The sequence below is a fragment of the Hippopotamus amphibius genome, chromosome 12 (genome assembly GCF_030028045.1).
Source record: "Hippopotamus amphibius kiboko isolate mHipAmp2 chromosome 12, mHipAmp2.hap2, whole genome shotgun sequence".
Taxonomy (NCBI): Eukaryota; Metazoa; Chordata; class Mammalia; order Artiodactyla; family Hippopotamidae; genus Hippopotamus; species Hippopotamus amphibius.
Genome location: NC_080197.1, coordinates 74,017,646 through 74,045,450, shown reverse-complemented (window position 1 = coordinate 74,045,450; position 27,805 = coordinate 74,017,646). Strand labels below are relative to the sequence as shown.

At 45.9% G+C, this 27,805-nt stretch overlaps 1 protein-coding gene across 1 annotated transcript; it reads right to left on the bottom strand.

Annotated features, from left to right (window-relative positions):
- Positions 1-1,590: 1,590 nt before the first annotated feature.
- On the bottom strand, positions 1,591-21,633 carry FOXJ2 (forkhead box J2). The gene is made up of 11 exons (XM_057703107.1): positions 20,512-21,633; positions 14,367-14,713; positions 12,041-12,115; positions 10,782-10,850; positions 10,459-10,599; positions 9,750-9,948; positions 7,240-7,635; positions 6,718-6,819; positions 5,961-6,170; positions 5,306-5,404; positions 1,591-4,303 (listed from the first exon to the last, which is right to left on the bottom strand). Exons 2-11 carry the CDS (start codon positions 14,697-14,699, stop codon positions 4,215-4,217), a joined length of 1,713 nt encoding a protein of 570 aa, XP_057559090.1. The 5' UTR covers positions 14,700-14,713; positions 20,512-21,633; the 3' UTR covers positions 1,591-4,214.
- Between the last annotated feature and the right edge of the window lie 6,172 nt (positions 21,634-27,805).

The following is a 27,805-nucleotide window of genomic DNA, read 5'->3' as shown; positions in this document are numbered from 1 at the left end:
AGCATTCCAATATTCATTAACCATCATCCTTTAATTTGTTCAGGATTACACATTTTCTTCTACTTTGTCAACCTGTTCCACCTCCCTTTCTTTCATTTTTTTTTTAAAACATTATTCAACCCCCATCACCTTATCATTTTTCTCTGTGTATAAAGTTTTACGTGTTAAACCTCTAAATTTTTGGGTTTGTTTGTACTATAACATAGCCTCACCTGAGTAGTGATTTAACCTGAAAAATAGAAAATGAGATGTTTTAGACTTTGCCCACCAAGGCACTATTCTTTGTTCAGTGGTTGAGGGGAGGGTCTGGACTACAAATAAGTTATAAAGTACTATGTGGAAAAATTTCAAATCACTAGGAATGCTTTCAGTTGTGCAGTAATGATATCTGACATGATGTGAGAGTTGCCATGCTACCTTCCAGTATAATCTGATCATATATTTGATGTGAATAAATGTTTTCTTTCTCCATGGTTCCTTGCAAGGCTCAGAGATTCATGGATCCTTTTGTTTGACACTCAGAATATATTATAATCTCTAATACACAGCAAATAAATTTTTTTAACTTTTTATGGTTTATTTATTTATTATTAATTTTTGGCTGCATTGGGTGTTCATTGCTGTGTGTGGGCTCTCTCTAGTTGCAGCAAGTGGAGGCTACTCTTCATTGAGGTGCACAGGCTTCTCATTGCTGTGGCTTCTCTTGTTGTGGAGCACAGGCTCTAGGTGCAAGAGCTTTAGTAGTTGCAGCACATGGGCTCACTAGTTGTGGCTCGCAGGCTCTAGAGCGCAGGCTCAGTAGTTGTGGCACAGGGGCTTAGTTGCTCCACGGCATGTGGGATCTTCCCAGACCAGGGCTCAAACCTGTGTCCCCTGCATTGGCAGGTGGATTCTTAACCACTGCACCACCAGGGAAGTCCCACAGCAAATAAATCTCACACTAGGTAGCTGTAGGCTTGCTATAATGATGATTAGCTAGGCTTCTGGAAATCCCAACACGTCTCACGGGACCCTGGGTATAAGTTCCTAACTCCTAGGGTTAGTGTATAGGATACCAGGGTGAATGATCCTGGCATAGTTATAAAGATTCAATAGTTAATATTTCTGGACATCTTTTGAGAGTTCTATGTATCTTGGAAATGTATTCTGAAGAAACTCCTACAATTGGAATTCCACTTCCAATGAAAAACTCTAGCGACTACCTTTAAGTGTTCACTGGAAGTCCTAGAGGCAGACCCAAGTCCTCCTCGAATTGTAGTATCTTTAATCTTTAAAATATCCCAGAATGCAAGCAAGATGGTTTAGTCCACACATCAAGCTGTAAGGGAGGACTGCCTCTCCCAATAATATTTCACTATATTTAATAGCATTTGAAAAAAAGAATGTTAAAGGCATGATTTCATTATTTTTTCCCATCAGTCTTACCAAAAATGTCAGGGTCAACCAATCAAACCCTGTGGGGCAGGGGAGGGGGGAGGAGGAAGGGCAACAGAAAACAAATGCTTTTACATTTCCCTTTTCCTATTTCTTTTTCCTGGCAAAAAGAATTTTGAGACCAGCACCAGGAAGATAAAACCATAAACATTCTTTTTTGTGTTTTTATTAAGAAAGCATGCAAAACAACAACAACAACTTGTGAGACCACACATCCCCCCTTCCCAGCCTGCACCAATGCAAAGCATTAGGGGTGGTATGAAGGACTCACCAAACCAGAAACATGGGGGTTGAGGAGAGAAAGGCGGGGATGGGTGAATAGATACCAAAGAATTGCTCCTTCTGTCCCCCTCCTCCACTTTCTCCCTTATCTCCTCTTGTAGGCAGTGAGCTTCTGCTGTTTTGCACACATCATCCAAGACAACAACAGTGACTAAACTTTCAAGGTCAGCAATGCTGGACCAACAAGAAAAAGCAGTATTCTTTCCATTTCATGGAGGGGAGGGGAAGCTGAGGCCCAAAGAGGGTCAGGTTTGTCTCGTGCCATTTAGCAAGGCTGGGTTTAGCGGAGGGGAACTAAAATCCCAGGAGGCCCGACAGCCCATCTCCAGCTCTAGCCTCAAACTTCAGTTACTCTGACTGCGCGCCAGAGTTCTTAATGACCCTCATTTTCAGAAGACACAGATGAATTATAAACAAGAGACATTTACATGTCTGATTAGTCTACCCTTGAGATTCCTGTATGGATCTGGGTAGCAAAGGGGTTTAGAAAAGAGTGATGATCTGTCGAGAGGGAATCTTAGGGAGAACAGATGGGACGCTGTGTGTAGGAGGCACCTTGATTGGAAGGATAAGGAAGACACACCTAAGATAGGGACACTGGGCAAAGGCGTGTCACCACCCTCGAAGAGAAATTCTCCTTTCCCCAATGGGAAATCTTAGGCCATACTTCAACCCTACTAAATGCCCTCTGACACAATGGGGGATTCACGCCACTCACACCCCCACTTCTTACAAAGAACTTCAAAGAAATAAAGTGCTGTTCAGTTAACTGCCCTTTCTTGCCCCCTGACTTCAGCCTCACTGGACTTCTTCAACAAACTCTCGCATAGAACCCCTAACAAAGAAAGGAAGCGGCAGATGAGGAGGAAAAGCAGGACAGTGGAAAGCATGGGTAAATAAAAGAATATGAACAAAAAGCAGAAATCACAGAGAGAGTGGCCTCGTTCACCCCGTACATTTTGTCCTGCAGCTCTGGGAAAGTGAGCATTCAGTAAATTGAAAAGTAAAACGGTTCTTCCCTCTCATAACTAAAATTCAATGATTAATATCAAATACACACTAAGTACTTTGCAGCAATAAGTCATGGCCACTCCTCATTACAGGAGGTAAGTTATCCCTGTACATTTTCCTGGGGGGGGAGGGTCTCCCTTGGCCCTCACGGAACTCTTCACTTTAGATTATTTAATCCCGTCTACCAATTTTCTTCACCCCTCAAAAGCCTGACTGCAAAAGCTTCAGCCCCAATGATCTGGATTCCAAGAGAAGCATTTGCCTACATCCCTCCCCACGTCTATGCTGGCTCCCCTTTCCCCTCCTCACCCTCCTGCCACCGGTACTGTAGGTCTGGTTCTGCTACGATGGGTAGGAAAGAGATTCCTGTCTTGCCCTAGGACATGGTAAGATTAAAAGGAATAATGGGTTACTCTCTTTCTTGAGAATCCCAGAAAATGGGGAAAGAAAATACGATGGGTGGAAGAGTTGAGCAGACAACTAACAGAGGACAAAATAATATCTGCTGAATGAGACAAGGGGATGAACGGATAATTGGTAGAAGCAAATAAAAGCCATAGTTAATTTCCAGAGAAAATGATGGTTAAAAAGCCAAAATGGTTCAGTGGAAACCATCTCCAAAAAGCTGAACCTATGCTGAAGAGTTGTCCTCATTTCCACCAGAGAAGCAGAGTTCTGGCAAAGACTGACTCTGTCTCCTATAGAGAGTGGGCCAGGAATAAGCCAATGGCAGTTTGACAGAGTAGCACAGATCCAACCTCTTGACTGTTTCATATTCCATCACCCTCTATAGTATTCTACTTGACCCAACCCAGTACCTCTTATTCCACTAGGGTCGTATTACCACCACCATCACTCTCACCCTTGACAGGGAATGAGGATCAGTAGAAGTAGGACTGGAGATAGAAAGGGACAAGGAAGAGCTCAGAGGACAAAATTAGCACCATTGAGTAAAACCTGCAGATTCATGGCTGCCAAGCCGTGTTTCAGATCCCTTCTACTTGATAACGTGGCCTCTCCAGTCCTGGGTTGAACTGATATCCACAGAAAACGATGTGGGGCCGAAAGGTGGGATTAGCGCTGACTTTCCCAAAGAGAAAGGGAAATCAAAGTTTGAGACCTTTCTCTGCGGTTCTAGTGGCCTCACCTTCCAGCCAGATGATTTTAAATTAGCAAGAGGTGGATGTGGTCCATGGTGGAGGGACAGGAGACCAGAGACAGCATATAACCAATAATAATAATAATATAATAAGAATAATAATAAAAGAATTAGGGAAAAAACAAGAAGGAAGAGGAAGAATGAGGCAGGAAAGGGGGGGTTATCTTCGGCAGCATCTTGCGGTGGCTTCTCTGGCAGAGAAAGAAAAAAAAAAAAAAGGATATATATCTATATTACAGGCAAGGGTGGAAGTGGGCTGGGGCTGTGCTTTCCCCACTGCCAAACTTCTCTGCCCAGCCCTGGGCTGATGGCCAGGCTCTCCGACGCACTAGGTAATCAAGTCCCAGTCGAAGTCATCGGGGATCTCCTCATTGGCCCCAGGAGGTGGAACCTGAGGCCGAGCGACCATGTGGTGTGCTGTGGGAAGAGACGAGGAGATTAAAAGTGGATGGGAAGCTGTTCTATCCATCTTGATGGATGGCGGCCAACACCAAACACCAGCAGGGGGAAGGTCTGGGTAACTATGGTCCTTATCAGCCCAGAGTTATTTTTGCTGCCAGCCACCACTTCAGTGAGGTCTCAGGAAAGAAACTGGAGTAAACTAAGCCACACGGCAATGTCACAGTGTGCGGCCATTAAAAATTATACTTATAGGGAATTCCCTGGTGGTCCAGTGGTTAGGATTCCACGCTTTCACTGCCAAGGACCCGGGTTCAATCCCCTGTCAGGGAACTAAGATCCCACAAGTCACGTGGCATGGCCAAAAAAAAAAAAATTATACTTATGAAGACTATGTAATAATGACAAAAAAAAAAAAACAGAACATACTATTCTATGAAATAGCAATATGGAGAAGGAATATGTGGATAAAGAGTCGGACATCACCCCCAAAACTGAAAACACTGCGGCTAGGCAGGATGAGAACCGCGATTCTTCTCAAATTGCATTTAAAGGTGAAGGATCTGTTCGTTTTGTACTATTTATGACAATTTAGGGTCTCCCCGCCTACTCTCACCATCAGAGGTAGCTCAATCCCAGAGCCCTGATACTAGAGGTCAGGAGACAGGAAAGCAGACGCGGGCACAGAGCAGGTACGTTTGCATAACATCTTCATTCATTGGTCTGAGTGGATACCTAGATTCCGAAGCCAGGCATAAATGTTCTACATGTCTATCTTGTGTTTATAGCCATGCTTCTACTTTCTTTCATTATTGCAGGCACGAGATAATTTTAAAGTAAGTCACCTTTAGTCTCCCATGACCTACACCTCCCTAGCAGGTGGCCCACCCTCCAGCCTTGGGGATCAGGAAGGCTCACCCCCTCCCAGCAGGTGCAGGCAAAAGGGCTGAGAATGCAGGCTCGGAGCCACAGGAAAGCCAGACAACTTGCTGGTGGTGAAACAAGATTCCTGGCTCTTACCTGGGCGATTGTACCCTGCTGAGTCCTGGGTGGGGAGTGGGTACATTGGTGATGGGCCAGGGTAGAGGTGGGAGGCTTGAGGGTGCACGTAAGAGTTCACTGTCAAAGCAAGACAGAGTTACGTGAGTGGGACCGTCACACTCAAGGAGGCAGAGTCAGATAGAGAGTGAGAAAAGTACTCCTCTCCTCCCCTTCATCTCTTCTCCCTTCCCTGCTCTGTTCTGTAGCTCCTGCGGGCATCAAGGCTTTCTGCAGAAGCTATGAGTCCTCACCACTTAGGGTACAAAGGGACCCGATACTAGCAGTGTGTAATATCACAGCTATCAGAAAGATGACAAATATAGAACCATGATCATGGACTCTCTCACTTCACTGGTTTAAAGATCATATAACCGTAGTGAATCATGACTCTACCTGCTACGATCCAGGTAGGGGTTACTGAGACACAAATTTGGAATGGGGACCTTCTCCTCCCTTTTCTGAAGTAACTCTGACCTCCCAGATCAAGATCTAGAAGGAATCATATGGTCCATTTCTTTGGCATTTGGATCACTGCCCATAAGCTGATGTTTCTCAGCTCTCTTCTGCCCTTCTCATCCCCCTTCCTTTTCATCATCCAGTTTCCACCTCTTTGTCAACTTGCTTCGTGCGGTACCTTGGTTCATGGCTGGCTCCTGTTTGCCACTGGTGAGGGCACAGGAGTCAGCAATGCGGGTGGGGGCAGGTGGCCGGTGGGAGGCGCCCTGTGGGGGCACGTGCCCAGTCTGAGTGAGGAAGTGGTTGAGGGAGTCACACAGATTGGCAATGTGATGCTGGTCCAGGCTCCAGTTCTTCTGCTCTGCCTGCCGCAGACTCTCCATCAGCTCTGCAAACAGAGAAGCAAGAGATGCTAACCTTGCAGAGGCCCCGGTGCCCCTAGCGGTTCTATACCTACAGCACTGCTCCAACCACACGGCCAATCAACACCGCTGATTATGTGCACTACCAATAGTAACTGACAACTGTTAGAGCTCTACATTTCCAAACTCTCATTCTATTTCTTCCTTACTAAATTCTTATTATACTTTCTATCCTACTGATGAATAAAAGTTTCAAAGTGACTAGTGAATTAGCCATGGTCATGCTGTCAGTAAATGGTGACAAAACTACAAAATAGTAGTCCAGGGTTTCTGAGAACCTTCCTCCTCCCAGAGATAAAACTGAGTGGAATAAACCACTGTTATATTTTGAGTTAAGGCAAAAATTAACTAAAATTAATTTGAAGATAGCATCAGTATTAACCACCTTGTGTAATATGAAATCCTCCATCCCCAAGCTTCATTTAACCATCCGCTTCTGGTTCCAATTTCCATTGGTTTTTCCACTTCTGCTATATCCCTCTTCCTTCCAGGCACCATCCTTTGATCACTAACCTGAGAACTGTGACTGCTCAATGCTGGACCAGTTGAGCCGGTTTACCATCTTGAAGCTTTCCTTTAGGGAATCGATATTGGAGCACCAGTCAGGAGGAAAGGCTGTAAAGAGGAGGGGGACATGGTAATAAGACAGACTGAGGGGTAAGACAACCCCCAACTGACAGCAGATTGACTAATTAATGCAAGATTCTTGCATCTACACAGGTTATCAGCTGCATTACCAAGATCATTTTGGACTCTCCCCCCCTGGAGATTTAAGACAAACAAAGCCATCCAAGCTTTAATTACAGACATCCCAGCTCATAAGCAAGAGAATATGTAAAACAATCCCCATTTGTCCACGAATTTTCTAATATAGGGCTCTAAGTAGCAACTTCCTTCACTCAGGGGAGCTCTCAGGGGACAGTGAGGCTAAAAGACCCACTGTGAACTTCCTAACCAATCACACCTCCTGCCAGAGTCAGAACAGGAGGGTCAACCCTCAGTCCTCCAGGGGCCCCCTGCGCCCTCGTTACTCACCAAAGCCAGTGCTGTTGATGGGAGCCTGGCCTTGTGCCTGTTGCTGTGGCGGTGGCTGCTGGGCAGGGTGGGAGTGGGGATGGTGATGATGAGGGTGGTAGCCTCCGTGCTGCAGGGGGGGTGGGTGCATGGCCATCACTGGGGGCGGCAAGTAGCCCTCGGCTCCCGCTTGCTTCCCTCCTGGTGGGGTACAACCATCTGGGCTTGGGGTGTGCAGTGGAGGCGCACCCCCTACAGCGGAGGGGCCCTGGGCGGGTGCCTGCGGCTGCGGCTGAGACTGTGGGGGCGGCGGCTGCGGGGGCGGCGGCGGCTGCTGCTGCGGGGGTGGCGGCGGCTGCTGCTGGTACATGTAGTAGTTGTTAGAGGGCGGAAGGTCCCCCAGGAGAGACGAAAAGCCTGCGGGGTGGGAGGAAGCGGGCAGGTGAGTTGGACAAGGCATCGCTCAGGATGTCTTAGGAGGCCTCATAGAGAAACCGCAGATGGCGAAGGCTAAGGACAGTCTGGGACAGCAGGGTCCCCTGGGTCCCCTCCCTCCCCCAGCAGGTATAACCGATGGACGGATGGAGGGCCTTAACAGCACAACAATCGCTGAAGTTTTAGCTGAAAGGTCAGCATGCAGCTTTTTATGCTGTTTTTCAAGGATTTGGATGTAAGCCTGGAATCATGGTTTCAAAAGACATCAGACATCAGGTAAAGTTCCAAAAGCAAATTATAAACAATACAAAGCCACAGGCCTCTGTTCTCTCCTTTTCCTTATCGTCTTACACGCTTCTGCCTTCTTGTAGTCACTATAAAAATGGAGTCTGGGTGCTGAGGAGCGTCGAGATGGATGAATTTCTCAAACACATGGGGCAGGGAAGAGCCGGCAATCGAGGCCAGGGCTTTCAGCGGTAACCAAACTTGAGTGAACTCTCTGCTGTTCCCAGAGCCCTCCAAGTTCCCTACTTCCAATCAACAAAGTCACCTGAGTTGGACTCATTTCTCAAGCAAATGCTGCAATCTTGCAACACAACTCTAGATAGGAATCCCCTGGGATAGAAAAGAAGAAAGTCATGACAGTTACTACAAATTGTCCCCAAAATGACTCCTAACCACTTTTTACCATTCCATGTGTCTCCGGCCACCTATCCAAGGCCACTGGATAGAACAGGATCTGACGATTCACCTAAAGTCCTGACTTCATCTCTACCTCTAAGTTCTTTTTAAAAAATTTAGGGGAATTCCCTGGCAGTCCAATGGTTAGGACTCCGCCCTTCCACTGCGGGGGGCACGGGTTCAAACCCTGGTTGGGGAATAAGATCCCGCAAGCAAGTGGTGTGGCAAAAAAATAAAAATTTTAAAAACAGGAATCACACAGCGCTGAATCACACAATCTCTCAAAGTGTCTTCCAGTAACGAATTCAAGTCATTCTCATGTGTTAATTCAGGAAATTTGAGTATGGACAAGATATAAACTGATATTACGGAAACATTTGTTTACTGTGTTAGGAGTGATCATGGCAATGGATAACTAGAAGTCTTTATCATTAAGGATGTAAACTGAACCAGTATTTACAAGTAGAATGATGTGCATTAAATTCCACCATTTAAAAGAAAAGCTGGGGACTTTCCTGGTGGCACAGTGGCTAAGTAATCCACCTGCCAACGCAGGGGCTACGGGTTCAATCCCTGGGCAGGGAAGATTCCACATGCAGCAGAGCAACTAAGCTCATGTGCCACAACTACTGAGCTTCTGCTCTAGAGCTCGCAGGCCACAACTAACTGAGCCTGAGTGCCACAACCACTGAAGCCCATGCCCCTAGAGCCCATGCTCCACAACAAGAGAAGCCACTTCAATGAGAAGCCCGCGCACCACAACAAAGAGTAGCCCCCACTCACTACAACTAAAGAAAGTCTGCTTACAGCAACGAAGACCCAATGCAGCCAAAAATAAATAAATAAGTAAATTTACTACAAATAAATAAATAAATAAAAGAAAAATAAATAAAAGAAAAGCTGGGTGGTAAAAAAAAACAAGCTTAACATTGGTAACTGTTAAAGTTAGGCAATGGAAACATGAGGGTTTATACACTATTTTCTCTATTTTTGCATCTGTGTGAAATTGTTCCTAGTAAAAATTAACATAAAAACGCTAAAAAATAAGACTGAATTGTTCTCACAGTGACGTGCATGGATTCGTAGGAAAAGGAAACTACTGCTGCCCCCTAGTGGCCATCCTCAGAATGACTGGCTAGCAGCCATAAAATCAAGGCCCTTAAGTCTAATAGACGGGGGATTCCTCCAACTCACCTACTGAATCTAATGACCCAGCCTGCCTCTCGAAACAGCTGTCCTTCAGAACCAAGCCAGAAAAGCTCTGACTCCAAGCAGTTCTGGTTCATGACATGCTTTCCCTGACCAGCGATCAACCTCTCCTCGTGTTACAAGTAAGAAAGAGGGAGAGAAGAGAATGTCACCATCTGTTCAAAAATACAAGCATGTCTCTGCTCCCCTCCCCACTCCAGGCTCACCATGCTGCGAGGAGGAAGAAGACTTCTCCAGCATGGATTTGTAGAGGTTGCGGAAGGACCAGCTTAGATCCTGAAAATTGATCTCTGAGTAGGAAAATTTGAAGTCATGGTTGGTGTTGTACAGGGGAGGGGGACCCTCGGTGCTCTCTCGGCCTGGAGCCCCTGCTGCCACTGCTCCGCCATCCACAGACCCTGTGCCCTGCAGAAAGAGGCAAGAAAGACTCAATCCACGTCCTACGTGAGGGACCAAGACAACCCTGTAGTGGACACCAAGCTCTCCTGCCTGTCCTCTTCATCCTCTCCTACCTTTTCAACGAATGAGCATCATTTGCCCCTTCTTTTCTCATTCGTTCCTATCTTTATGTAGCCCCTTGCCTTTTTCCTATGCTATATCCATGCTCATCTTTCCTTTCTTAGAAACTTTTTGGCTCCCCTTCTTGTCTTCTCACCACTTTCTTTCTCATCTTTCTTAAAATTTTGTTCTCTCTCTCAGCTTCCCTCTTTCCCTCTTTTGCTTTCTCCTTCTTTCCAATTTATCTGCCTACTACAGCACAGACACCCAATACGTAATTTTGAACCAACAGGTATATGAATCTATTCAACCACCCATCCATCCACCTATCCATCCATCCACCTATCCATCCATCCATCCATCCATCCATCCATCCATCCATCCATCCCTATGGCCCCTGCTACCTCCACCTCCTACCTGGCTGTAGCTGGCAATAGATGTGGGGCTCTGGAGTGGCATCTGAGGATTCCCCTCGGGAGGCAATGAGGCTTCTCCACTCCCTGGAACGCCTCCCCGTGGGCTCTTGCTTGCCTCCTGTTCTGGTGAGTCCTGGGATAACTGAGGGTTATGAAAGAAGAGAAATCTATAAGCAGATGCTAACCATCCTCCCAAGACCCATGGTTCTACCCCTGCTGCTATTAGACCTTTGCCCCAAACTTAGGAACTGACTGGAAAAGCAGGCAAAGATATGGAAGGAGCAGCTGGCTCAGAAATGGCATCTCATTGAGATGGAGACTTACGTCATCATCTGGAGGATGTCTTCTCTTTCGGGAGATATCAGGGCAGGTATCGATTGTCCAATAAGAGCCCTAGGAGAACCCATCCCCACAGAGAAAAAAAATCATTATATACAGAAATTCCCACCTTTGGAAAAGTAGACATTTGAAGGGATTTTCACATAAAATAATGAGTTATATTTTTTAAAATGACTGGATGTAATTCAACTTTACTTCAATTTTTAAAAAATAAATAACATTTACCTTAAAGAAAATCATCTATCTGGAACCAAGAAAGAAAGAAAGAGAGAGAGAGAAAGAGAGAGAGAAAGAAAGAAAGAAAGAAAGAAAGAAAGAAAGAAAGAAAGAAAGAAAGAAAGAAAGAAAGAAAGAAAGAAAGAAGGAAGGAAGGAAGGAAAGAAAGAAAGAAAGAAAGAAAGAAAGAAAGAAAGAAAGAAAGAAAGGAAGGAAGGAAGGAAGGAAGGAAGGAAAGAAAGAAAGAAAGAGAAAGAAAGGAAGGAAGGAAGAGACAGAGAGAGAAAGAGAGAAAGAAAGAGAGAAAGAGAGAGAGGAAGAAAAAGAAAGAGAGAAAGAGAGAGAGAAAGAGAGAAAGAAAGGAAGGAAGGAAGGAAGGAAGGAAGGAAGGAAGGGAGGAAGAAAGGAAAAATGACCAGAAATTCCCATAGAATCCTGAGGGTACCAGCTATTTCTGAGGACTAAATTTGTCCTAACAGCTCACTGAATATGTCAGGGGTACCCTCTGTGGTCCAAACACAGGCCTTGATCATTCTGGAGGGACAGAACACAGCATCTAGTTCAAAGAGCTGGAAATGCCCAGACCAGCCCTTCCCTTCCATGTGATCTGAGGCAAAACTCTCTTGGACTTCAGCATCCACAGCTGTCAGTCAAAGAGGATGATCTGTCCCTTCTCTCCTTTGAAGGTAAAAATCATGGGATTTTGTATACAAAAATTCCTACAAAGGTTATTAAGTCCACTTTTACATCACAGAAAGAGTGCCATGCACACAAAAAAGGAGGCATCAAAGTCAGTTTTTTCATAAATATTTCTATTAAAAAAAATTTCACAGTCTTCCTTAGTCATTCTCATGGGGACCCACAAGCTTGATACCCAATCTCTTCCTTTGAGGAAAAAAAACAAAGCTGCTTCTCTAATTAACGTGATTTCCTCTTCCAGGTAATTAAAACAGCCACAGGACTCTGGGCTGTCAACTACTTCTTGCTCCTTCCTGCTCCTCGCTTCACTGCTTACAGCAAAATCTCACCTTCCCAGGGTCATCCCGAGGTCTGGGCACCTTCCGGAAACACTTGTTGAGAGAAAGGTTGTGCCGAATTGAATTCTGGGGAAGCAGAGAAACAAGTTAGATTTGAGCATCGTGCAAAGCAGCAAATTTTCCAATAGTGCAAAGGGACACAACACACACTAAAGTTCAAGTATCAGGGTAAACTTAGCACCTCTTAACTATACTGATGGAGGAAATTACCTATCAGACAGCAAGAGCAACGAGATAAGAAAAAGGCAGCAATTAAATCGATGAGAGATAATGGCTGTAAATTTGACTACCAGGTGCTTCTAGAAAGCTGATTATATAGTTTTTCAAGCTTTCCACCCAACTGACAACAGGTATATAAATGCCTCAAAATCACATCTGCCCAAAACTAAGTGTCCATCAATAGAAGAATGGATAAAGAAGATGTGGGGTGTACCCCCGCCACACACACACACATACACAACAGGATACTACTGAGCCATAAAAAAGAATGAAATTTTGCCATTTGCAGGAACATGGATGGACTTGGAGGGCATTATGCTTACTGAAATAAGTTAGACAGAGAAAGACAAATACTGTACAATGCCACATGTGGAATCTAAAAAATACAATAAACTAGGGAATATAACAAAAAAGAGGCAAATTCATAGATAAAGAAAACAAACCAGTGGTTACTAGCGGGGAGAGGGGAGTAGGGGCAATATACCGGCAGGGGAGTAAAAGGTACAAACCATTATGTATAAAATAAACTGCAACAATATATCATACAATATGGGGAATATAGCCAGTATTTTATAATAACTATAAACAGAGTGTAACTTTTAGAGATTGTCAAATCACTATATTGTACACCTATAACTTATGTAATATTGTATAGCAACTATACTTCAATTAAAAGAAAAATCCTATCTGCCCAGTTCCTTAATTCATTCTATCAGTAGTGAAAGAACAGTGTTTTAAAACTGATGATGCAGGAACTCCCTGGTTGCCCAGTGGTTAGGACCTGCATTTTTACTGCCAAGGACATGGGTTCAATCCTTAGGGAACTAAGATCACACAAGCCATGTGGCATGGCCAAGAAAAAGAAAAGCAAAACCTCATGATGTAAATGACAACAAAATATAAATTATGAGTGAGACAAGATACAGTTCATTTTTGTCTTTTCAACAGCCCAAGGAATGGTTATATTTGGAGGAAAGAAACATTGTCGCATACATGTCTTAGGTGAGGTTAGTGGGGGGTGTGGCAGCTGGCAGGAACATATTTCTAAAGGAAAAATTAATGCTTTCAACAGTCTCCAACTAATCATCCAGTTTGCATGTCAGCCGGTGATTTACAGAGTGACAGACCTACATTAAATCCCCATTCCTACTCAACAACTGGCAAGTGAGTGATTGCTCCAAAAGACTGAGAACACCAGTCTTCCTTCTTTGCTTGGAGGAGGAGGCCCCTTTTTCCCTTTATCTCTAGCCAAACAACTTATCCTCTCCTTCTTTGCTTGGTGGATGAGCTGTTGGTGAAGGACCTAATTATATTATTTTTTTTCTTGGTACAAATTTTTTAAATTAATTTATTTTATTTATTTATTGGCTGCATTGGGTCTCCTCTATTTACAGGCTTTCTCTAGTTGCTGCGAGCGGGAGCTACTCTTCATTGTGGTGCGCGGGCTCCTCATTGCCATGGCTTCTCTTGTTATGGAGTGCGGGCCCTAGGCACATGGGCTTCAATAGTTGCGGCACATGGACTCAATAGTTGTGGCTCACGGGCTCTAGAGCACAGGCTCAATAGCTGTGGCACACAGGCTTAGTTGCTCTGCGGCATGTGGGATCTTCCCAGAGCAGGGCTCGAACCCGTGTCCCCTGCATTGGCAGGCGGATTCTTAACCACTGCACCACCAGGGAAGTCCCAGTACACCATTTTTTAAAAGGTGATGACCACGTGCAATGAAGCTCTGCAAACCTGATGAGATTCTACCTCTAGGTAGGATGGAACAATGCCATGCCTTGCACATGACTTCAAGAGTAGAGTGGGAATACATATCTGTGAAATGAACCAGAGGATAAGAGGGTATGATGAGCATCAGCATCCCGCCACCCCCATAACTATACTCAGTGGCTTGGTATTACTGGAGTTTCCCCAGTACACCTTATGAAAGCTGTTCAACTCTGAAAAAAAAGTAAGGGATGGGAGATTTGAGATTTTTAAGTTCACACATCTCTGAGACAGCTCAGAGTGAACTGGACCAGGTTATAGGAAGAAAAAAAAGTAGAGGAGAAGGTTGTCAAGGCTAAGAATCATCGGGGTATAGAAGCTGTCCCACCTTCCAACCAATGCCAGCATTCTTGTAATAGGGGAAGTTATCACAGATCCAGCGGTAAATCTCACTGAGGGTCATCTTCTTGGCTGGAGAGGAGTTGATGGCATAGGTGATGAGGGTGGCATAGCTGTATCGGGGTTTGCCATCCTGGTGGACAGCTGCCTCATCTTTGCTCAGGGTGGCATTAGGATCTGTGGGTGAGCCTGGTGGACATTTGCGGCTGCCGCCTGGAGGCCCAGCCTGGGAGGCACTCCCAAGCTTCTCAATGGTAGCCCGGAGGGTCAGCTGGGGGAGCCAGTCTATGGAGGTGAGGCTACTCTCTAGGTCAGATGCCATGGTACTTCTGGGTTCTGCAGAGAAGAGGAAAAAGAGGAAAACAGAATAGACAAGTATTACCTGTGGTTACTGGTGGCAACTAATACACAAATCCCAGGGCTTTAAGGGAAGGAGAATTTCTTCCCACTCTAATTCCCGTAGAAGACTCCTCTCCTGGGATAGCCCTCCACCAGGTGTTCCCAGAACCCCCAAACAGATATGTTACCAATCACCTACCAGATGATAGACTGGTACTTATTCTACCTTTTTGCATGGAACACGGCCAAGAGGCCTCTCCCTTCACACCGGGCTAAAAGGGAGATCAAACTACCCACCAAATTGAGCTGTTTCCTCCATTCTTCTTAGTTAAAGCCCTACAACATATTTTAAAACTATGTAGAAACAATTTAAAAACAACAACAACACTTAGATAGCAGGTAAAATCTGCCAAAATCTATTATCCAATTATGTGATGCTTGTTATATTTACATTCAGCATCCACAGAGAGATAACGAGTGAACATGTAAAGAAAAAGAATGAGAGTAAGCACACGTATTCACTAGTGAAGCACCCACCAACACTTAAAGATGTTTCACATTAGTTCCATTCCAGTGCTCACCCTTTCTATCCCACATACATGTGCACATGAGGCATATTACATACATCTCAACATAAGTTACGTATGACAACCAGCCAAGCACAGATGCAAGGCAAACACATCAACAGTGACCCACGGCCAGAGATCACAATGAGATACACGGCGTACGTTACCCACGGGGCACAAAGTCACACACAGCGGGAACGGAGCCCAGCACAGCTGCCCTCGCACCTCTTAAAGCTCCCCCTGGCGAGCTCCCGCCCACGGACGGCGACACCAGGAAGAAGTCATTGGCAAGGCCCTCCCACCTCTCGGCCTGCCTGGCTGCAGCGAGCCAGGGAGACACCCAGTTGTGCGCGCACCGGTAACAAGCAGATTGCCGGGCTAAAAATAGCCACTCTGGGGCTAAGGGCTGGCTCCCCTTCTCCCGCCCTCCTCCTCTCTCTTTCCTTCCCGGGCACGCACGCACGCACGCACGCTCGCGGCACCTCCATGCAAACTCCTGGCGCTGCCAACCCGCCCACGCCTGCTGTTTGCACGCCCTGCTGCCACCCACGCAGCCTGGGCGCGCTCGCAGGCGGAGAGGTGCAGCTAGAGTGACGTCTCGGTGGGGGAAGGTGAAGAACGGTGGGTGAGATCTGTATTGCAGGGCCTGGAAAGGCTGGCAGGAATCACTTGGTAGCCATTTGGCACTCCCCTGAGGTTGATGCCAGCAACCCCCCAAGCGCTTGCTGCCTAACCGGCCTGTGCCTGCACAGCCGGCCAGGTTCCAGCTAGGATTTCCTCCTTGGACCCCTTGCTGAGGGTCCCATCGAGGCATCGCTGTAGAGAAGCCAGGACTTGCATGCCTCAGAATCCTGGACAGAAAACATATTCGGTATGTAATTTCTAAATCCACACCCAGATAATACGCTCCAGCATTACAGACGACTACACGCAAATCCACACACTTTGTAGTTAGAAGCGCAATCGCAGATATGACTGCCTACCCCAGTCTCCGCCTCCAACACATCTTTCAAGCTATTTGCTCACTCTTCTAGTTAGTGACACTTCTCCCCTGGAGACTTTCTTCAAAGGGTCAGCATTCTCACTCATCTCCCAATCCCCCAGGTTCCCACCCACGCGGTCTCTGCGTGCACGCGCATGTCCCCTTGCCCTGCGCTCGCTCCTCGGCAATCCTCACCAGCAGCACGCCCACTCCGCCCACTCCGCAAGGCTCAAGGAAACACCTTAGTGCCTCGGGGGCCTGGGCAGCATGAGACCCAACTGCAACCCAAGAACTGCTTGACAGGAGAAAAAAATTAAAAGGCTCTGTTTATAAATAGCACCACGAAGGGGTTTCCCCTTTATCCTTAGCTCCTTTTCCCCCCACCCTCCTTCCCATCCCACCACCACCATCTTGCCCTAAAACCATGGAAACTAATAGGGACATTTAATCATTCCAGGAGGCTTCAGGCTTCCTAGCACTTTACTAAGTCAAAGCAGCGTAGCTTCTGGGGTAAAGCAGGGTAGGGGCAGCCATCTGGTCCTATAGCTGGGTTATCCCAGCTGAATGGGAACATGGCAATGAGCGTGCTCACAATGACCAGGGTTCTCCAGGGTCTGTAAGGAAGTTTTGCCCTATTTCCTATTATCTCCTGCTAAAGATCCCTGGGTAGTCTCACCTTAAAAACACAGAAGCCTTCCGGGGACATTTCATTTGAAACTCTCCCGACACTGGGCAGGGAGGGACACGAGAGCACAAAGTGGTTTACAGAACCCATTTGGCACATGCCAATCACTGTGAATTTCGGAAAGGGAAGCACCCTCAGCCTTTTGCTACTTGTTCCATGCCCTTCCCTAGCCTTTCCCCAGCACCAGGTTAGGACACTGAGGTTAAATTTAACCTTTCTCCAGCACCCTCCCAGCCAGCCCTACAGATACCGCCCCAGCACTCAAAATATCTTCCGATCTTACCAGCTACAAGACGCTTGCAGCAAAAGATCCTTCTGATCTTTCAGCACCATTCTCCCTAAACCCATCCCACTTCCTCACCCCTTGTCACTTCCCCATTCTTGAAGGGCAGCCCAGTGTGTGGAACCTCAGAGAATGAGGTTCCTCAGTTCTATTCCGAACCTTGACACTGACTCACTAAATGTCCCTAACCACCCCTTGCTCCCTGAAGTCTTCCTGCCTCAGTTTCCCCCTTCAATAAAAGGGATGCAGTCATAAACACTGTCCAAGCTTCATTCCTGGAGGGACGTGAATGAAGCTTAAAGAGCCCATGGCTGCCACACATTCCACAGTCCCCAAAATAATGGCACCACGCTAATGTTCAGAGCTATTATTAGAAAGGCACACAAAAGGTACTTCCATGTCTCAGTCCAACCAACTCAGTTACCCAGACCTCTCTCTCCAGGTGGGCCTCATGCCACTGGGCTGGGGCAGAACCTGAGTCAGGCTACATTCTTCTCTGCAAGCTGGAAAACTGAAAGAAAATACCCATAGAAACTGGGAAAGGCAGCCAAAGGGCAGGCTCCATCACATCCACGGAACGTCTAATGAACACTACTCTACTGGGAGAAAGGCGGAGAAAAACAGAAAGACATTCTGTTGAGGGGGGAGACTGATCCCGGGTAAGACATGTAAGACCCAAAATAATAGGCAGTTTTCTTCCCATTTTCTCTGAAAGGCCACTAATTGTTCTTGGTATGGTGCAAGGTCCAACATTAAGGAATGATAACTTCCTGCTCTGTACATAATGCAGAAACTAACAGAGCAGTGGCTAAGTCTGCCACCTTACTGATTACCAGCCAGGCTGCCTGGGTTTCAATTCTGGCTCTACTACCTACTGGCTGTGCAACCTCAGGCAAGTTACTTAACCTCTCTGTGTTGTAGTTTTGTCACTGGACAATAGAGATAACTGACCTACATAGGGTTGTTGAGAGGATTACCCTGAGTTAAAATTTTTAAAGCACTCAGTAAGTGTTATGTAAGTGTAGCAATTACTATTCTTGAATGAGGGGAAAAAAGAGAGAACGTTAGAAACTGAACATTAGAAAATGGATAGACCATACAGGTAAGCCTAGAAGTAGCAAACCTGCAGTGGTTTACACCTGCACTGAGTTCTCAATAGTTTTCAGGATGTCAGAATCTCAAACTTTTCCTTTGGGGAAGAGTGCCTCCCCCGGACTGACCAATGTCAGGACTAGTAAACTCCTAAGGATGAGGAAATGCGGGAATATTACCTCTTATTTTTCAGCAGGGACTAGGTCTAGTCATAAGACATGATCTGGAAAATAGCACCCTCTAAGTCATAGTTAATCCAACCCAATAGCCATCTGCTTCTAACTGATTCCACAGAGGCAGGAAGAATTAGGGAAACTCAGTCCCAGCAGGGCCAGTTATGCTGTGCAGTGGTGGAACACCTGGAGGTGTTGTGGTCCAGTTCACTCTGAGCCATTCAACAAGTAGCATTCCAGCATCTGGTAAAGTACTTTGTGAGAAATAGGCTTCTGGCTCTTCTCAAAAAATGGGGGAGGGAATTCTAGAGTAAAGAGTCAAGGATCCTCACGCTTTTCAGACCAGAGATATCAGAAATGAAGCTCTCTTATCAGTCCTAGAAGAAGCGGTTCCAGCTGCCTGGCTGCGTGGGATAGCTTTCATGAAGCCATTCATGGGGGCTCCTGCCGGCCAGGGCATCCCAAGCCTTTCCTCCCAGCTGGGCATCCTTACCAGCACCCTCTCCACAGCTTTGCACAGGGGCGCCTGCTTTTATAGGCCTACCAGAAACACACAATTCTAGGTAATTGGAGGCTTAGTCTGAAAAGCACGTTATGTACCTGTCCCTGTACCCCACACAGATATGGATAGAGCCACATCCCCCTGAAGTAAGAAACATGCACATCGTTCTACAGCACAGCCATACAAACCTGAATCACACCCCTGTCACAGACCACGACTAACAGGTAGCTTCTCAGACCCAGTGGATGTACTTAGAAACTCAGGCCGTCCACCCAATGCCCAGACAGGTAAAGGAGGAAGCATAAAAACCCAAGTAAGATGAAGCCTCCCACTTGGACTCGCTGTGGGGTCTAATGCCCCTTACAAGAGACAAGGTATTTCCAAATAGTGCTGCAGGAAAGCAGGTACCCAGCTAGGGATCCCAGGTTGAAAGGCAGAGTGCTACTAAACCCATAGCCCAGGCTCAGCCAGAAGGAGTTCCTGGCACCTTTTTCTTGCCTTTTCTGAAGATTCTGGGCTTTGATGATTCCTGCTATTATTTTACGAAAGAAAACTTACATACAAGGTTCCAGAGACCCAGAACTGAACACGAAACAGGAAAGGTGGGGATGAGACTATAGGTGCTTTTCTGAAAGGGAACTCCTTGGGGGGTCAAATCACCCTAGTGGTCAACTTATTTCGATGGAAGACTGGAAGGAGGCTGAGCAGCAACCTTCCTCTCTTCCTCTCCAGGATCTGCTTTTTCCTGGGGAACTAGTGTCCGTGAAAGACAGGGGCTGTGTAGGGCACTGGGGCAGCGGTACCCAGCCAGCATTAGGGAAGAACTGCAACCCAGCAGCTGGCATTTCCCTGCACCCTTTCTTCTTGCCTCTGGACATGGAATCCCCATATTCCCTGTGGATTTTATGCTTCCAGGCAGGAATGGAGTCGTGAGAGGAGATCTCTTGACATTGGAGACAGACTGCTTTTCTTGTCAAGGGAGCAGTAATCACAGTTGGCTGGAGAGAACAGCTCTGGTGGACATTAAGTGACCTTAGGGTTACAGGTTAAGAAAATGTAATACCAACGGAAGCCCCAGACAAGGCCAGGCCAAGAAATGCCACCATGACTTTAGAGGGAGCCCACTCTCCGCAGGAAAAGGCCCAAGGATGGAGGATGGCATGGGAGTCTGGCTGGGATGTGTCTCGCCAACATTATTACACTGTGTGGATGAATGCTGAAGATGCAGGTGTTTTCTGAAATCCCTTTGCCCTCAGCATGAAAACATACACTTCCCTGGGGACCTCAAATGAATCCCATCCCTTTAGTCCCCAAACAGTAAGAAACCCATTTCTCAGAGCCTCTGCAGCAAGATGAGGGTTTGAATCCAGTTGCTTCAAAACACATTTCCCAGAAGATTCTCTGAGTTGTCACTCTACCTTCCCCAGTAATGTAACCCAAGAGTCACCATCTCAGCCCCCTACACCCACTATGACTAAGGATGACAGAGAGAAGATGAAAGAAAGCACTAACCTGTCTCCAAATCTCCCCCAGCAGAGGGAGGGGACCACCTGGTACTGGTGTTTGGGGTTGGAAGGACTCCCCTCTTCAAAGGCAGATGAAGAGTCTCATCCTCAGTGGCTCTTCCTGTGCTTGGCTGAGCCTCCCAAGCTCGGGAGGGGAACTGGGTCCCCTGAGGATGAGTGGAGGGAGGGGGAGGGGGAGGAGAAGGCGGTCCTACCTGGGGAAGGTGGCACACCCCCCACACTCGGCTGGTGACCCTGGGGAGGAGGGGAGGAGCCTCTCCCAACCAGGAGTTGTCTCCTCCCCCTTGGGGGAGTCCCCCTCCCCCCCAACCTGAATCTGTCTGCAGTGGAGGGCTCCTTCTGTCCGCTGGAGATCTGAGCGGAGGGGTTCTGCCCTGTTCCACTGTCTAGGTACAAGGAAGTTGGGGGAAGTTCTTCCCCTCTCCTGAAAAGCTGAAAGCCGAGTCCTCTTCTCTCCCTGGAGTGTCCTCTGGTGCTGAGTGTAAGGAGTCCTCTCCCCTGTGAGTACTGGATGGGATGGAGGGTGCCTACTCCATAGGCATGTCCCCCTTCCTCTCTACCTCAAAAGTCCACAACTGCGGAGAGTGTTTGGAGGAGTGGAAGCGCGCCGGGGCAGTCTCACTCGCTTCCTTTGGTAAGGATCATCCCTCTCTGTTTCGGGAGCTCCATTCCCGGGCTGGTACGGGGATCTTCCTCGCCTCCAGGAGGAAGAGACTCGTTCCCTAGAGGGGTCTCTTCTTTCCCTCGCCCGAGCGGGAAGGGTCTTCTCTCCGGCTGGCGGAGAGGTGGCTCGCGTCCCCGCTCCCGCCTCCGCTCCTGGGGCGTCCCCGAGGGTGGGGTTCTCGTACTCCCCGCTCTCCCGGAGCTGGCCTGGGCAGCAGGGGCCGGGAGGCCGCGGCTCCGACGCCCGTCACAGCTGCTGCGGCGGCCGCGCCTCCTCTAGTCCCGTCCCGTCCTCTCCACTCCCGCCGGCGCGTGGCGCTCCCCGCGCCGCCACCGCTCGGGCTCCGGCCAGTCCGGGCTCCCGGGGAGCCAGAAGGCGGACGGACGGTGTCAGGGCTCGGCCGGGGCTCGGGCTCCGCTCGGCTCCGCTGCAGGCCCCGGCTCCTCCCCGGCCTCCGCGCCGCGCTCGGCGCCCCTCCCCCGCCCCCGCCCGCCGGGCCGCGGCCGCCGCCGCCTCCCCGCGCGGGTTAAGGAGGAGCGGGCGGCGCCGAGCCGTGGGCCGCGCCGCGGGGGGCGGGGGGCGCTGCGCGCAGGGAGCCGCGCCGCCGCCCCCGCGCTCCCTGGGACCACGCCGTGCGCAGCCCGCGGCCCGGGGGACGCGCGCCGCCCTCGCTCCCCTCCGGCCGCCACCCCGCCACTCGGCCCCGTGCAGCTCGCCATCCACCCGAGATGACACCCCACTGCAGACTGTCGGGAGAGTCCCTCGTTCGCGCCACAGGAACTGTCAATTTCAGTTCAACACTAATTCTGCTACACTGATCTTTTTTCATTGTCTTCTATACACATTTGAACATCGGTTTTCTCAGGAATGTCTTCCATGGGCTTCTTTTTCCCCGGGATAGCTTTTAAAGGGGTATGGGGTTGGGCCGAAGTTAGTATGTTACCCTATCATCCTTGAGCTCAATAAATGTTTGTTGAATGACTGAGTGTAGAAAGGGATAAATGAGTGTGCAACGGAGAAAACTCTGGACTAAACATCAGAAAATCTAGCTTCGTAAATTTGTGCAAGGCCCTCATTCTGTGGAGTCTTGGTCAGCGTAGAGGGGATCGTGATACTCGACCTCCCCACCCAGTAAGGCTGCTGCAAGAATCAAATGAGTTCATTTATGTGAAAATGCTTTTTAAACTGTACAGTATGCAATGGATAAAGAATATTGTTCAAAAAAAAAATACTGAGGTCACTTGACAGCTCCATAAGAAATCTTATCCAGGTCACAGTATAGAATGTTCACATCCTCTGCTCTTTATAGAATAATCCCCACCCAAAGACAGAAAATGCCACCGAGCAGACCACCTCCATTTTTCCTCCTGGAATCGTATTATTCCTCTGCAAATTCTTATATATTTCATCCTCTGGCCTATTAAACTTTTCTCAAACTACTCTGCTTTCTGTCACATAAAATAATAAGAAAGCAAAAATATTATCCATGAAATATTTTAATTGCTCAAAAAAAATGCACACAGGATTACAGCTTGATCACTACATTTCACATTTAAATATTAAAGGTATTTTGTTTTCTGGCTAAATATATAATACTATATATATATATTACACTATATTTACAATGTGCCAGGCATTGAAGTATGCATTCATTATCACATTTAATTCTTCCCAATCCCATAAAGCACCATTGTTAAACCTGTTTTACAGATGAGAAAACTGACTTAGAAGCATTGGCTAGGTCTGAGTTCAAATGATTAGTAAGAAGCAAAGTCAGGACTTAAATTAACAAATCCAAAATTCAAATGACTCAACTTCTATTCCATTTTTCTGAGCTGTCAGAATTGTCATTCTTTAATTGTAATTAAAGGCAGTAAATTCCAATTGAGCCTTTTCTTTCTTTCCTCCCTGCCAATATCCAGGATTAAAACTGTATTTCCCCCTCATCTTTGAAACATTAACTCACTCTCCCAAACACAGATAATTTGGCATCAAATGTTTCTTGCTATGTGTTACATGTTTCATTATATCTTTTTTGATTTTTTTTTATGTATATGAAATTTGAGGAGCAGGGGTAGGGAGGTCAAAGTACTAAAAATGGGAAACTTAGGGAAGGATTAGACTCTCTTTTCCTGGACATTGAGAAAAAATAAAAAGCTCAAGAAATTGACATATACAAGACATTTGCGGCAGCATTATTTATAACTGTAGGAAATTAGATAAATATCCATAAGAAGGGAACTATTAAATACACTATGATATGGTTATATAATAGAATACTGCTTAGCTTTTAAATGAATAATTTTGTTTAACTCTGGGAAGTTGAATTAGTGAGGAATTGTTTTTCTTTTTATGTCTTCCTTACCATTGAGATATTTTGCAATAGTCATGTATTACTTTAAAGAACCATTTTTTTCATGTCTAAATGTATTCCAGTGAGAAAATCATGTTAAAAAAGTTTGTGTAATATGATTATATAGTTGCTTTTTAAAATATATATATATATCTATGTGTATGTACATATATACACACACATAGATGGATATATATCAAAGTTGTAAGCTTAAAGATTATTATAATTTACCTCATTTTCTACTATATCTATAATTAGTGTTTGCATGGTTTTTGCTTATGTGATTTTTTTTTTAAATAAAAAAAAAGAAACCTATAAGCTAGTTTGTTTTGCTTTTGCCCTGAGACAGGGAGAAGCACTTGCATTCATTCTCCGTTTACTTTCTAGTAAGGAGGGTGAGATGGAGCAAAATAAAAATATAGGCACTGCAACATGCAAGGAATCAAAATGTAAAGGATTCACCCTTCTCAAGAACAGAACATATTACATAATTCTTCATGAGTGCTAGTCCACCTTGAGCAAAATGCTTCTTCATAATATCGGTGACCGAGATGCCACAATATACATTTTGGAAGCATTTATGAAAGACCTGTGTGTTATATGAAACATGGTATAGTGGGTAAAATTCGTGTATTCAAATGCCAGCTTTGACACTCAATAACTGAGAACTTAAGTCATTTAACTGATCTGGTAGTCAGTTTCCTCATCAGTAAAATGGGGATAATAATATTACCTACTTCATAGTGTTGGGGAGGGACTGTATGATTTCATGCATGGAATGCACTTAGATAAGTGCATGAAGGAAGAGAAACCTAGAAATTGAAAGAAGCTTAAAAGACATAGCAACCAAATGCAGTATATATGGATCAAGAGATATATCTGTCAATTACAATATATGGATATCTGGGGGGATCCTGATTTGAACAAAGCAACTGGAAAAAAAAATATCAAGCAGTTGGTGAAATTTCAGTCCTGACTTTGGTGATATAAAAGAAATATTGTTATATTTTAGATATGTTAATAGAATTATGATTATTTTTTTAAGATCTTTATCTTTTAAAGATGCATACTAAAGTATTTAGTCATGAAATGCTTGAAATTTGCTTCAAAATAATCAAATGATGGCAGAGAGAGGTGTAGATAATAAATGACTAGCCAAGTGATGCTTATTACAACGTGGGTTTTTTTCACTTGTCTTTTTTTAATACTATTCTCTCAACTTTTGCGTGTGTTTGAAATTTTACAAAATAAATAGTTTCTTAAAAATACTGTTTAAAAACACTGGAACATAGTAAGAACTGTAAATGTTTACTACTATTATATGCTTTATATTTATAATATTTGTTTACACCTTTCAGATCACAGTTTGTTTTCATTTACACGAAGACTTTTTAGTACTCACACTAACTCTAGAAGGTAGGTATTATCATCCCCATTTTACAAATGAGAAGACTGAACTAAAGGCAAGACTGCAAGGTGGCCCGATATACCGCCTCCGTTCTTCCAGCTTCCAGGGGACCCTCGGTAAAAGCAGTAGGAGGTAACCCGCAGCCACTAAGCAAAGGTTTCTTGCTTCCTTTAGAGGCAGTCGTCAGATCTAGTGGGGAGAAAATAAACAAACATACAAATGATTCACTTAGAAATATTTATCAGACAAAATCTGAGCCCACATTTGCACATCAGAAAAATTCCAGTCGCTACTTTAAAAGGTAATCTCGGGAGAAAAGAATTGAACACAGAAGAGATTACATCGTGAAGGAAAAGTTCTCTCCATGGTTTCTATTTCTTTTACGTAACTTTATATTATGTTTCATTAGTTTAACTCTATATCCTCTACCTAACCTGTTTATTCTTTCTAAAAATAAGACTAGGACTAAGGTTAGGGGACCAGAGATGAGAAACTGCGTGGGAAGCGAAGCTGGGAGGCAGGAGGACGCCACACTCCAGTTGTTTAGAGGCCCACCTCACAGCTCTGCGCCACCTTAAGAAGCCTTAGCCTCTCCCCAAGCCGAGCGGGCTCTCGGCTCCTCCCACTCCCGTGTCAGCCCCGACCTGGGAACGTGGGGAAGGGAGGAGAGACGCACTGAATGGAAAGATTGGCGCGGGAGGCTGCAGGGTCTCTCCTTCCCCCTTCTCTACTGGCGCGGGGAGGAGCGTGTAAAGCAGGGGCCTTTCGGGGTTGGTTCCTTTCCTGATGATTCAGGATGGGAATGTGTTCTACTGAAATGGGGGGGGGTAGGCATGTGAGGGGTGCGGCTCATCTTGGGGTGAGGTCGAAGGGGGACGGAACTGGGGCGTTTGAGACACGCAGTGTGCAGTGATCGTTGGTAGAAAATTGTAAGTTCAAGCGGTCCGGACGCACCTCTTCAAACCATTTCCAAAAGAGGGGGCAAGTTTTCCATTCTCCGCCCAATTCCCCGTCTTCATTTTAATTGATTGGGTTTAAGGTAGGCCGGGCCCAAGGTTGCTTGATGATTGGCTACGTGAGTAATCTATCAGGATGACGCAAGCGAGGGGCGGATGTTTGGGAAGGAAGTGAAGGTTATTTTGGTACCTCCCACCCCAACTACTGATTGGTTAAGATTTGCAGTGATGTAAAACAAGGCATGAAAATGTCCACGAAAGGGGAGGGCCAGCTGGCCGTTCTCTCGGGGACGCTGTCTAGGGTGGGACTGGGAAGAGTGAGACGGAGTCTGGTATTGTAGTGAAGGACCTGATGGACTGAAACCCGGAAATGAGTTTAGAAGGGAACTGAAGGAAAAAGGGAAATCCGCGAAACCTTCGTTGCCCTCAAACAAGGTCATTTCCTGCGTGGGATCGATAGTTTCCTGTTTACTCAGCGAAGTCAGCGGGTGCAGTGGTTTTCTGGAATATACATGATAATTAAATTCGTATGAGCCTTTGGTGCCAAACTTCCCATTTACTTATATTACCTAAAAGGATGAAAGAGACAGAGGGAAGGAAAAGCTTGGGGTTTAACCTTGCCTTTAGGGGAGGATGAGGAAACCGAGCTTCTCATGTAGAAAGTTAAGGACTGACCATGGATCACTGTATCCGAGCAGGTGAGTTCCTAAAACAGCCATTCACAAAATAATTGGAGAGGCTGCTTGGAGGTGAAGGAAACTGTAAAGGTTTGTCTGAAGGAAGAGCATTTATCACATTACAAAAACCTACTTGGATATGAAGTGTATTTTATTCATCGTATATCCAGTGTCTAGTAGTGTCTGATACATAGCAGGTTATGAACCAAACCAAAATGAGAAGACTTTTACAAAGTCTGCTGGACAAATCTGAAACATGCCAGGGCTTTAGAATAAGTTTTTAAAGGTATCTATACCAATTTTATGATCCTGGAAAAATGTTTCACGCTCACCACCTGGGTTATTCCAGCCGTAAATGGAAAGAAAGATACATCTGCTCCCCGGATCTACCTGGGAAACTCCCTACCTGTGAAAATGCTACCATTTTCTCCCTGACACCCTGAAGCATTTAAAATTTAAAGTAGATTTCCCCATTGAAAAGATAGATGGAACTAGCCAAAAGATATCCTCTACATTCGTGAATGAAAAATAAGGTGTTTAGGGACTTCCGTGGCAGTCCAGTGGTTAAGACTCTGCGCTTCCACTTCCACCCGCAGGGGATGCGGGTTCCATCCCTGGTCAGGGAACGAAGATCCCACGTGTCGCAGGATCAGAAGAAGAAGAAGAAAAAAAATGTTTAACCTACAATCTGCGATTCCAGGGTAGGAAGAGCTATTTGAGAGTGTTCAGAGATGCTATCTATACTGTAAATTATGGAATCCCCTTGCTTCCCAGCACAAACGGACCTTTTTTTTCCTCTAGTCCAGATTTTTTTTCTTATAGCTAAATTTCAGCAATGCTTTAACATTGTCTAAAAATTGTGCTTTGGAATTGAGGGACCAGTGTAAGGAATTCCCATTAGTATTATGACTATCCCCATTGCAAAGCCTGCAAGGGCTGTGTCAAGATTCAGTAACAGGTAACTTCTGTTTATCCAAAGTGATCCCATCTTTTTACGATTTTCCAGGATCTCCTAGGTCAGATAATTTACAAAAGAGTACATCATACTGGCCCTTCAGTATCATTATGGCCATAGTTTAGAAATAAGAGGAGAATGAGAAGCAGCTGTAGTTGCGATAATAAAAGTACCATGGGAAAATTATTACTAGACTATAAATAATTCCAGAGTAATAAGGTATATGTTGTTTATGCCAAAGTGGGAGTGGGGGTAGGACAAGGGAGG